Genomic DNA, 13,518 nt, shown 5'->3' with positions numbered 1-13,518 from the left:
ATCTATACTCAACAAAGATTCATCAGAGATGAATGACAGTATAAATCAAATGGACTCAAGGTATCTGGTGAATAGTCACTCCAAAAACTGTATAGTATACATCCTTCTTAGTGGTCCATGAAACAGTCTATGAAACATTATAATTAACAATGGACTAAAACTAGAAATTAACAGCAGAGAAACTACAGAAATAAATACAAATTCATGGATACTAAATAAACTACTGAAAGATGATTAGTCACCAGAGAAATGAGAATCATTTTGTTTGGAAGAAGGGAAATTTTTAAATTCACAGAATCCAATGAGAATAAAAGCACATCATACCATAACCAGAGAGATAAAAGAAATACTAGGAGAGAAGTTTATAACCACAAATGCCTAACATTTGTAATAGCTATTGTGGGATGTCCTTCTATATACTGTTAAGTATGTTTTATTACCATTAGTTAGTAAAGAAGCTGATTTGGAAATGGTCAGGCAAAACAGAGCCTAGCAGAGATACAGGGAGAAAGAAGTGCAGGGTCTGGGAGACAACACCAAAAGAGAAGATGTCCTAGCATCACTGATGAGCCATGACCATATGGTGATGCACAAGTTAATAGAAATGTGTTAATTTAAGTTATAAGAGCTAGTTAGTAAAACTCTGAGCCATTGGCCAAATATTTGTAATTAATACAAGCCTCTGAGTGGTTATTCAGGAATTGGCAGAGTGGAGTGAAACTTCCAAATACAGCAGGCTTTCTTTTGGGTCATCAACCAGCCCCCAAATCATGACACGAGAGACTTACTATTAGTTATGAATGCTTGGCCTTAGTCTAGGTTTGTTTCTGGTTAGCTTTTTAAACTAAAAGTAACCCAACTATCTTCATCTACGTTTTGCCTTGGGGATTTTTACCTTTCATTCATTCTGTATGTCCTACTTTTCCTTCTTCTTCATTGTTGGCTGGCTGGAGCAGGACATCTCCGTCTCTCTCCCTTTCCATCTCCCCCCACTTCTAGATTCTTACTCCTAGATTCTCTCTGCTTGCCAGCCCTACCTATCCATTTAAGGTCTACCAATCGGCAATTCAGCTTTCTATTAGACCAATTGGGTACCTTAGGCAAGCAAGGTTAAACAGCAATATATCTGTACATAGCTAACATAAACAATGTATCACATTTTTAACTAGTTAAACTAATACAACAAACCATTACACAGTTAAAGTAATATTACACAACAAATATTTAAAAAACAAATCCCATAGATCTCAAAAAACTGGGAACACAGAAAAAGATAAACAAGTCAAACAAAAAATCAGTAGATGGAAAGAAATAGTAATAGGACTGGGCCTGAATAAATCTCAGCAGGTAAGAACAATAACTGCTCTTACAGAGGACCCAAGTTCAGTTCCCAGAACATTAGGTGGGTCACAACTGCATGTAAATCTAGTTCTAAAGAATCTCACACCTTCTAGCCTCTGTGGGCACTTAAGAAGACACATGACACATATAAACAAGATAAGCCTATACATACACACATAAAAAAATCTTTTAAGAACAGGCAGAATTCAGTGAAATGGAAACATGAAAAACAATAGAACAATGCAAAGAGTCAATGAAGCAAAAGAATTGATTCATTAAAAAGGAAGCTGACAAGGCTTTTGCTAAACTGACCAAAACAAAGACAGAAAAATGCTGTTAATAAAACTAGATATAAAAAGGGGAGACATCACTACATATACTGATGAAATTATCACTACATATACTGATGAAATTAAAAGACTCATTGGGGAATATTTAAAAATGAATCCCATTAAGTTTGAAGCGGTGTAAAAGACTGAGAAGCTTCTAGACATATATGACTACAAAAATTAAACGAAGAGAAGATAAAAAAGGAGATAAACAGACCTGAAACAATGATGCTAAAGTTGTAATAAGTCTCACAAATAAAAATGAGCTCAATGCTCATTCCCACAAAATAGAAAAAAAGAACACACTAACCTCATTTTATTAAACCACTTTATTCTACTATCAAACTCAGAGACTACATACAGAAAAGGAAACCTATTAAGTCAATCATACTGATGAACATACATATAAAGATGAACAGAATAACTTGCCATGTGCAAATAAATAAATGTAAAAATCAATTACATAAACAGACTCAAGGACATAAATTACATGACCATACAAACAGATGAAGAAATGGCTATTGACAAAGTCCAACCTTCATGATTAAAAAACTCTGAAGAAACTAGGACTATAAGGAACACACCGCAACATAATAAATACAACAATCCTACAGTTAAGGCTAGAGAGGTTCAGAAGGTAAAGGTGCTTGTCACACAAAACCACAAAAACGGAGTTCATTCTCTGGAATCCATATAAAGGTAGGTAATTCCACAAAGTTGTCCTCTGAGCTCCAAACAATCATCAAGGCATATGCACCAACCCATACACAAGAAAATAAAACTTGAGAAGTGGCGGTCAACACTGTATTACACTGGGAAAGCCATAAAATATATCCAGTAAAATAAGGGTATCCACTTCTGATGCTCTTATTCAATATAATGCTTGAAGTCTTACAGCAATAAAAGGGGAAAGAAAGAAACGGGATACAAATAGAGGAGTTACTCAATGATCTGTATTTGCATATGATGTGATCTGTATGTAAAAAACCCTAGACTTCACCAAAAAAGTCTTAGAATTAATTGATACGTTCAGGAATATAACCGAATAAAAAGACCAGCATATAAAACTCAATAGACTTCCTACATAGCAATAACAAACACGCCTGAGAAAAAAATCAAGAAAACAATCACCACCAGGTGTTGGTGCTGGACGCCTTTAATCCCAACACTCAGAAGGCAGAGGCAGGCAGATCTCTCAGGACAGCCTGGTCTACAGAATGAGTTGTTGGACAGCCAGGACTATACAGTGAGACACTGCCTCAAAAAAACAAACAAACAAAAAATAAAATGAAGGAAGAGAGGGGTATGGAGGGGAAGGGAGGGAAAGAAAGAGAGAGAGAAGTATTTTTTATTTCAAAAAATAAACTACCTTGCAATAACCTAGTGTACTATGTCAGAGACCTCTACAATGAAATTTTTTAGAAAGAAAGAAATCAAAAAGTGCTAAGATAATAACTTGAATTCTCAGCCTGAAACAGGATATCTATATCATTCCCTCCAAGACAAAACAGAAGACTAAGCTGGAAGAGAAGGAGAGATGCTAGAGAAAAAGGATGCCAGAGAGGAGGGAGCCATATAGCTTAGTGATATAACCAGTCACTTAGTCAAGTGGCCTCAGCTCAGACAAACACTCCCCTACTCACATTCATATAGGAAAGCCTAATAAGTAGTGACCAACAAAAAATGAATAAAAAAAGACATGAAACAGGTTTATTGAAAGAGACTTCAGCAAAAAAGGAATTGGGATGAGTATAAGTGATGATGTCTATCATATATGTACATGAAAATGTAAAAGAATAATTTTTAACATTTACCTGTGTCTAAATAATCAGAATGTAACTATTCACAATTCAATGACAGATACTTAAAGGATCAAGCCCAATAGATGAAAGTAAATGAAATATGTGAATATATTTGTACAATTCTAGGATGTGATGATGAAAAAAGTGAGATTCAAAATGTGTTAAGTAGGACAAAGGGGCCCAAAAAGCCTGTAGGAAACTCACTAGAAGAAAAATATTCAATGTGAAAATGACTGGCTTTTTTTTGACATTATCAAGTTTTGATGTTTACATTTATGTGTTATTTTACTCAATGTACATGAATTACTATGCTAACAAATTTAATTTAATTGTATAGTTTACAAAAAGAGATTGAGATTGGCATGTTTAATCCTAGCCTTGGAATGTCAGAGACAAGTAGATTCCTTTAAATTAGAGAACATCACACTCTACAAAAAAGCAAGTTCCAGACCAGACAGGGGCTGCACAGTGAGACTGTATCAACAAAGGAAGGGATGAAGGGAACTGAAAAAGGACACAAAATGGAAAGACTTCCTATGTTCATGGATAGCCAGAATTGTGAAAAGGACACAAGATGGAAAGACTTCCTATGTTCATGAATAGCCAGAATTGTGAAAAGGACACAAGATGGAAAGACTTCCTATGTTCATGAATAGCCAGAATTGTGAAAAGGACACAAGATGGAAAGACTTCCTATGTTCATGAATAGCCAGAATTGTGAAAAGGACACAAGATGGAAAGACTTCCTATGTTCATGAATAGCCAGAATTGTGAAAAGGACACAAGATGGAAAGACTTCCTATGTTCATGAATAGCCAGAATTGTGAAAAGGACACAAGATGGAAAGACTTCCTATGTTCATGAATAGCCAGAATTGTGAAAAGGACACAAGATGGAAAGACTTCCTATGTTCATGAATAGCCAGAATTGTGAAAAGGACACAAGATGGAAAGACTTCCTATGTTCATGAATAGCCAGAATTGTGAAAAGGACACAAGATGGAAAGACTTCCTATGTTCATGAATAGCCAGAATTGTGAAAAGGGATTTGTAGGCAAAGGTAATCTAGAAATTAAATTACAAAGACATTCTTCACAGATACTAAGGAAAACAAACTTAAAATTCATATGAAAGCACATCTACTAGCCAAAGCAATTCTGAGCAAGGAGAACAATGTCAGGAATTATCAACACATCTAATTTCAAGATACACCAAAGAGGCATGATAACAAAGACAGCACAGTATTAGAACAAAAACAGACAATGGTGTGAAATTGAGGACTCAAGAGACAAATACACCTATAACACAAAAACACATCTATAACCACCTGTGTTTTGATAAAGAAGTCTGGAAATTACAATAGAGAAAAGACAGCATCTTCAATAAATGATGTGCAAGTGGATATCCACTTGTATATGAGTGAAGTTATATCTGTATCTCTAAATACAAAACTTAGTTCAAAATGGATCAAAGATGTTAATTTAAGATCTAAGCATCTGATTCTACTAGAGGAAAACAGAAAACACAGTTCAATGTATGGAAAAGACGTTCTGAAAAGGACTCCAACAGCTTGAGAAATAAATTCAAGAACTGACAAATGGGACGATATAAAACTTCAATGCAAATGAAACAACTGAATGAAGTGATGAGCTGCAGAATTGGAGAATGGGTATTAGCTACAAACTTAACAGAAGACTGATATCTAACTAATTCGAAAGACTTTTTAAGTATGACCAACAATGGCTAACTTGATGAACAGATAGTTCTTGATTCAGGAAGTACATATAAATAGTGAATAAACGTGTAAAAAATGTTCAGAACACCTTGCCATCAAAGAAAGACGTATTCAAACAAGACAGATTTCAAGGGATACACCAAAGCATTTGATATACTTGCATGAAACTATCTTTATAAAACATCAATATGAACTAATAAACACCAATTAATTTATTTTTCAAAATTCAACACAATTACTCAAATCTACCTTTGAATAGAAAGAGAAAAAGTTAGGAACATGAAACATGGTTTTTGAAATTTATATAATAATAATATTCAACACTATTTTAACTTACTCCAGATTGTAAGCCATGAGATATAGATAATCAGTTCAGAATTCTAATTCGCTACCAATAATTAGAAAAACAGAAATAAAACATAAAAACAAGACAAAACAAAATGAAGAAAAAAACAGATGCAGGGGGCTAGGGGTGTCGCTCAGTGGAGAGCACTTGCCTAGCATGCACAATGCCCTGGGTTCATTCCATGGCACTGCCAAAAAGATGATTACATAATTAAAAAATGAGAAATGAAAACAGAAGTAGAACAAAATAAACAGACTTCACATACTGGCTCAGTATTATTTCATGAAATTTTAAAACATATAAGATACACATATTTGCACATCATAATATAAAAATGCATTTTGGAAGTTTACAATAAAACATTTGAAATTCTATGGATTCGTAGGTATTTGTAAACTTCTAAAAGGATTACAATCTGATCCCTGGAAATTACTTCACCCTCATGATTAATAACCTTTATTTCGAATTTCATATTATAATAAAAATACGAATCTTAAAACATATCAAAATACACAAATGTAGTACACTACATTTGGTCTTGACGATAGTGTCATTTATTGCTATCACATGTGTCAAGAAAAGAACATATGGGAAATTAAATTTCTCAAATTGCTACTACTATAGAATTTACATATATATTTGTATATATATGCATGTATGTTTCTGCATATGTGTGTGTGCATATGCAAAATTAATTAAAAAGTGAAACTGAGCATCAAATATTTTTGCTCCATGGTCCAAATGGACTTAAAGAAAAGATACCAAAAATAGAGAAACGAAAATCAGAATAACAAAAACATATTGGCATACCCTTTTTCCTGTCCCTCTTCCCACAGGAGGATGACATTCAGCTGCTTGTCTAATAGTACAAAGCATTATTTCAATCAAAGCACTCTCTTGTCTGTCTGTTAGAGCTAAAAAAGAAAATCAGAAAGAGTTAACCTATTTCTTTTCCATATATGCCTCTTATAACTATTATGTAAGTTTCTTCTGCCTATGAAAAGGATCTGACCTAATGTACTAAAGAAAATCCCCATTATTATCATCACAGAAAAGATCAGAACAAGTTAAATCTTACCATTCTAAGCTTCAGAATTCTGAGTGATTTCAGTTTATATACATAGGCAAAAGAAAGTATGAACCCATCCGACACTCACAGAATTTTTAAATTTTTAATATAAATATGTTGAGACAAGGTTTCACAATATAGCCAGGAAAGCCTAGAATTTATTTATGTAGTCCAGGCTAGAACAGATTCATGATCCTCCTGCCTCTTCCTTCCAAGCACTGATGTTACAGGCCATGTGCTATCACACCTGGCTAAAAATACTAAATTTTGAAAGCAATTAGATCTTTGTACAACACGCAACATCCATGTATATAAATAAGAGGCAGAGAATGTGTTCAACCACATACAAGGCCTGGAGTTTGATTCCCATTACTTCCAAAGAGAATTATACAAAATTATAACATTAACAAAACCTAATATAATAAGGAAAGTCTATTTCCAAATAGTATGGACAAACAATAACCTAATGCTTACCTTCCTCTCCACTAAGTGGCTCTTCTAACAACAAACTGTTCATACATTCCCAGTCTTTCAGTAGCTCGGTAGCACAGTCCCACATGCTGTCAACAAGGTATGCTGCATGCTCATGTAACTAAAATTGAATAACAACATCATGCTCTTAGACAAAAGATGACAACATGTTAAAATTCTTAAAAAGCAAACTAGATCATGAGATCAAATGATGAAACAACAGAGAACTGCTACAGTTTGCTGTATCAAGTAAGTCTTGTTAATCATTACTACCTCTTAATATATTAACAAATAAAATATGCACTAATTGTTTATTTGGAAGTAATATTATATCAGTTAAGTTTGCTTAATTCTTAGTTCTATGATTTTTATTTTAACTGAGTGAGAATAATAATAATTACAGCAATAAAATACATTTAGCTACTTGATTTAGTTTATAGGGATATTGGTTTCTTCATTCTGAAAGTAAAAGAATATCATTTTCCACCTTTTGTAAGGGTTGAGTTTAATCATGGAGCCAAAGTTTTGGTAAACATTATTCATTTCTACAACTTTAAAGACAAGTATCTTAATAAGGAAATATCTTCAATAAGGACCGAACTGGATTTAACAATATACAAAGACAGATCATGGGATAAGAAGATGTGATTGACGGTATAAAAAGACAAAACCAAACAAACTATGAAACCTAAGTAAAGCTGAATTTTGAGACCTCATAAAAGATTTAACAGACAGAATATTAACTTAGTGGAGACTGATGTAAATCTGTTTCTACATTAATATTAATACAAGAAATGGAGCTGGGTGTTGTGGCTTACAGAGAAACCCTGTGGGGAGGAGTCCTCCTTGAGGCTAAGGCACATGGATTTACACAAGATCATGGTCTGTCTGGGCTAGTGAGATCCTGCCTCAAACAACAGTAATAAACATGAACATTTGAAAACTTAGATTGCTCTAAGCTTCTCTTCTACAGGAATTATATCAACATTAATTGAAAAAATTTATTGACTTTTTAAAAATAGGACAGGAAGGCTTAAAAAGATTGAGTAACTTATCCAAGATAAATTAGAAAGCATTTTAAAATTGGAACAGATAGATCTCAACTGCATTCAGTATTTGGTTATCTATGAGATTTTAGATATACAGCATTTTAAAACCTTTCAAAAGCTTGAAAGTATAAAATAAACAAGAGAAACCAACCTCACTTTCCAAGAAGAAAAATACCAAAGTCTTAACAAGGTTGGCATTTGGACCTTGTCTTCCCCTTCTTTTCATTATTCCATCTTCTTCTGGATCTCTACGGCTGAAGAGTCTATGGGCAAAGAAAAAAATACTTACATAGAAACTATATTTGCTATTCACAAAAATTCAAAAATTAACTGTTTATTACAGACTTAAGCACCTAACAACAGAATAATATAAAACTGAGTAGGTAAGCATTACAGTATCAAGCCAATAATTGATAACAAATTTCATTTCAGTTTTGATAGTCATCCTAAGTACATTGACTCCTCAAGTTTGTTATATTGAGTTATAAATTCTATTTGGAAGCTTTACATTATTTATACAACTTCTTCCTTTCATGGAAGTAATACAATGACTGACCTAAAATACTTATGCACAGTTATGATACATTTTTCTTTAAAATGGAACATACCATTTCCTTTTCTTCCTTGAACATTATTTTAGCACAATGACCCTTTTCTAATGGATAGTGTGGGTTTTTTCAGAAACAACAAAAGGTGAACTAATGTTAGGTAAAAATTAATAGAAAGCTGGTGTGCTTACTTCATACCAAGTAAATATCCTAATAGTTACTACACCCCAAATAACTTTTCAGTAAAATCTTAACAAAGATATTACCCTAGTTCATGTGATTAAATATGTTCTCTTTAAATGTCTATAATCATATATCCAAAGAGCTTTATCTGAAATGTAACACCATAAAAGTAAGAGAGTAACAAGGATATAAATTTACTTTTTGTAGAGAAATTCCCCAGCTGCTACTGCTACTGGCCGGTGAGCTGAATAAACCAGATGATAGACATTTTCACAATCTTCTGCAGTAAGAACTTCTTCACTACTCCTAATAAGAAAGAAGCAATAATGAAGATTTTAGTAATATCATGACTCTATCAAGATTTTATGAACTTAATTTCACAATTTTATGTTAATAATAAATAGAATTTATTTGAGTATAATCATTTGTAAAACTTTACCCCAACAAAAATGCTGAGTGTGTCATTAAGATAAAACATAACTGTCACTTTACACAATTAAGAATAAATATAGGGTAGGCATGTTGGTTCTTTCTAGTTATCCCAGCACTTGAGAAGTACAGGCAGGAGGATAAGGACATACTCAGCTATACAAGAACTTCGAGATCAGCCTGTGTTACATTAGCAGATGTAGGGAAGGAGGGAGGGAGGAAAGAATGAGGGCAAGCAGACACAGCAAAATAAAAGTGAACACAGGAAATGAAAATTTTAAATGGCTAAGAGAATAGAGTACACACTCTCCCTCTCTTCTCTCCATGTCCCGCAGACGTAACCTGTGTGTCACAATGTGTGGCCATCAGAAAACAACTTTAGGGAGTCAGTTTTCTATATTTAGACAAAGTGTCTCTTCTGTCTACTGCTGTACTACGTATTCAAGGCTAGCTGGCCTGGAATCACGCTGATTTCTAAGCATCCCAATCTAATAAGCAAGTACTTGCTAAGATATGGGACATGGTAAATACTTCAGAACGCAAAGGGTAATCACTGGTGAAGAAAATGTGGAGGAATTGAACTTGGTGTGAATGTAGAGTATCACATTCACTGTATAAATACTATGGTGTTTCCACAGAAAATTAAGCAATGGACTTATAATGTAGCCTGGTAATACATTAAATAGCTTACATTATGAAAGGTACAAGGTTAAATTCCCAGTAACCTCATCCACACCAACTCCAAAAGTCCCAGAGAATTTCTATACCATTCAGCAATTTCTTTTTGGGGCACAAATACTTAAACAACTATGTTCATAGATACATAATCTCAAGAGTCAAAATTGTGAACAGTTCATGGTTCCACCAACAAATGAATGGAAAAATTCAATATGCTACATGCATGCTGTGAAGTAGCATGTTCCCCCCCAAAAAACAGGAGGAGCAATTCCTAATACATGTTTGTGTTTGGCATAATAAAAGGACAAGTATTACACCTTTGCTTCCATGAATGTCAATGATTGGAAAATCCATTTGAGTGGAAAATAGCAGAATTGTTAAGAGAATACGGCAGCAGAAGAATGAGGAATTATATATTTAGTGAGTATAGTTCAAATATGCAACAATAAATGTAACAAAGTATACATATATTTTTTCATGCACTAAAAAGTTTAGCTTTATTTCTACAGCATCAGGACCAACTTAAAAATTATAGAAGACTCCCAAGAGAATTGGGAGACATGAATCCTTCCTTAGGTCAGTTACAATTTCACAGGCTCTTAATTTCTTCATGTAAAGTTCTAGCTGTGGTTGAATTTAGACTTGTTAATACCTGTAGACACAGGTAGTTCGGATGTGTAAAGCAGAAGACACATTTAAACCCAATAGTCTGAGACCACTCTGGGCAATATAATAAGATCTCTACCTTTACATGGATGGATGGATGGATGGATGGAAGGATGGATGGATGGATGGATGGATGGATGGATAAAATTTTAGCCTAAAATGTTATGACAGAAGCTACTAAAATTTAGGCCTAAATGTATGTGAACCAAATAGATACTAATGCATTATCTAAATATCTGTACATTAATAATAGACAACAAATGTATACTTACTGTAAAACAAGAGTGAGTAACTTTATTGCTTGTACAGCAACATCATATTCTTTGTCAAGGGTCATAGACACAATTCTATCCTAAGAACAACAAAAAAGGTATTTTTAAAAGAAAACAAGAAAAGTATTTCAACCTACAAATATTTTAAATACTTTAATGAATACTAACCTTGAACCGACTGGTAAATAGTTCCAGTTTGGAATTAAGCTCTTTGTTATAATAAAGCCCTTGTAGAGCAGTAAGACATTTGAGTCTAACTTCACCTTGCTAGAATAAATAAGAGGAGACAATATATATAAAACCATGAATTTTCAAGTTTAAAACTGAAGGATATACTTTCTAAAGCAGCATTTATTAACAAACTGAAATATTTGATAATGAAAATTAGAAATCTGTGCAAAAGATTAGGCAGTGACAAGACTATTTCGATAGATCAGTTGATATTTCTCAAAGATTTATCAGAGCAAAATAAGCAGTATATTTTATATCAAGTAATATTTAGAAGAATGAATTACATTCAAAGAACTTCTCCAAGGCTAATGATGTGGCTTAAGAATGATAGTTTAAGGAAAAAATATGTATTATTAAAGGTCAAAAATCAAATTATAAGGCCTACTTTGACTAAGATACATGTTTACCAAACAAGAAAAAAATTAAATAGAAACTGAACTATAAGTCTGTGGCAGAATACTTGCTTAGCTTTTACAAAGCCCTGGGTTTCACTCTCAGTACTGTAAAACAAAACTAAAGAAAAGCTGTAAATACCTAAGACTCACAAAACAAAGAGATCTTCTTAGTGCTCTACAAAATGTCTCCCCATCACCACCTACATGATCCTAATTATTTCAGCACAATCATAAAGTCAATACTGAGGATTACCAGTGTCCTTGCTCCACAATCCAGGGAACTATCTCTCTATAGTTCTGATAGTCCTGGAGCTCACTTTGTAGATCATGCAGGTCTCAAACTCAGAGAGCCTCCAGCCTCTGCCTCCAGAGTGCTGGGATTTAAGGTGTATTCCACCATACGTGGTTCAGATATCAAATTTATAATGAGATCTGCAGACAGTCAGAGCTATGTATACATAAATGGGTCACGACTTACCTTATCATGCATAGTCCAACCAACATATTTTAAATAGCTGTCATTAAGGAAGGCATCACTATACATCTTCATCCAAATGCCAATCTCTTCAATGCATATAGCTCTGATTTCAGCTATTGCATCCCTAGACGGATGAAGGACATGATATATAATCAGTGCTACTATACTATCATGTATTTCTCATCTACTATTAATTTCCCATCACATTAACCACTGTTAAGGATTAAAATGAATTGAGAGGAATCATGGCTTCAAATATTAACATGCCTAAAGTCTAACTTGCCAAGAACAATAAACATAAATATTTAAAATTAAATAAAAGTATTTCGTCACCTAGTGGCTTATAGAACCTGTCTCATACCTACCTTCACCCTTTACTCTAGAAAGTGATTCTCAACCTTCTTAATGCCGCAACCCTTTTGATTCAGTTCATGTTTTCATAAACACCAAATACAAAATTATCTCATTACTATTACATAACTATAATTTTGCTATTGTTATGAATTACAATGTAAATATCTGTGTTTTCTGATAGTCCTAGGCGATTCATTTGAAAAGGCTTGATTTCAGAAGATAACAGGAAAATTTTATAGCAAGATCATAATCTTCCAAGTAAAATTACTTTATATGCATAACACTAACGGATTAGGTTCATGATTTTCTTAAAGATAAAGTATCATGATGATGCCTAGGATGGTTTCCAATGATCCTATTGCTTCCTACACTTGGAACACAAGTATGTGTCACACTACTTGTCTTTTACTAAACCATTTTGAGTTCATTTTTTATACTTGCAAGTCATTGAGAGCGAAGGATTAACACACGATGTTTTAAGAAACTAGAATAATCAATAAACATGAATATGATAAAGGAATAAACTAAGAGAATAGGGCCAAAGAAACAAAAAAGGAAAGTGCAATAGTTAACTTGGGAATATTATAAAACAAGCATTACATGGATTCACTAAGCACCAAGTTGAGGAAATGAGATAGAATAAAAATGGTACCAATATTTGTGAACATGTAATAAACTGTGCTGAGATTACCTTTCTCATATGCTAATTCAAAATAACAAAATGAAGCATCTTGCTTTTTAAAATAATTTATTTTTTATTTTATATGCATTGGTGCTTTGGTTGCAGGTATGTCTACATTAAGGCATCAGATCCCCTGGAACAGGAGTTACAGACAACTGTGGGCTGTCATGTGGTTGCTGGGAATCGAACCTGGGTCCTCTGGAAGAGCACTCAGTGCTCTTAACCACTAAGCCATCTCTCCAGCCCCGAAGCATCATACTTTAATCTATCCAAATATTCCCAGAGAAATTAAATAGAATTAGCATGTGTAATCTAGCAACACAATATATCCTAAAGCGATTAAGTATTTTGTGCGCTTATTAAATAATAGAATACTTTCCATTTGCTGGACTATGACAAGTCAGGCATAGCATTACCATTTATTCAGATAGAAAGCATCAATGTCACAGCAGTAAAATGAA

General features: G+C 33.5%; 1 protein-coding gene across 5 annotated transcripts in view; it reads right to left on the bottom strand.

Moving 5' to 3' along the window:
* Positions 1-13,518, bottom strand: part of Stag2 (stromal antigen 2) — a 127,007-nt gene that overhangs the window by 37,577 nt on the left and 75,912 nt on the right. For all 5 annotated transcript variants that reach the window (XM_013118246.3, XM_005076827.4, XM_013118247.3 and 2 more), the window contains exons 10-16: positions 12,022-12,145; positions 11,086-11,184; positions 10,918-10,997; positions 9,071-9,178; positions 8,293-8,404; positions 7,096-7,213; positions 6,363-6,466 (exon numbers count right to left, since the gene is read on the bottom strand). In XM_013118246.3, coding sequence (XP_012973700.1) covers positions 6,363-6,466; positions 7,096-7,213; positions 8,293-8,404; positions 9,071-9,178; positions 10,918-10,997; positions 11,086-11,184; positions 12,022-12,145 — 745 coding nt within the window. The remainder of the gene's footprint in view (positions 1-6,362; positions 6,467-7,095; positions 7,214-8,292; positions 8,405-9,070; positions 9,179-10,917; positions 10,998-11,085; positions 11,185-12,021; positions 12,146-13,518) is intronic.

The sequence above is a fragment of the Mesocricetus auratus genome, unplaced genomic scaffold, assembly GCF_017639785.1.
Source record: "Mesocricetus auratus isolate SY011 unplaced genomic scaffold, BCM_Maur_2.0 Super-Scaffold_100003, whole genome shotgun sequence".
Taxonomy (NCBI): domain Eukaryota; kingdom Metazoa; phylum Chordata; class Mammalia; order Rodentia; family Cricetidae; genus Mesocricetus; species Mesocricetus auratus.
The sequence above is the reverse complement of the archived record's forward strand: the minus strand, read 5'-3'. Positions and strand labels throughout refer to the sequence as shown.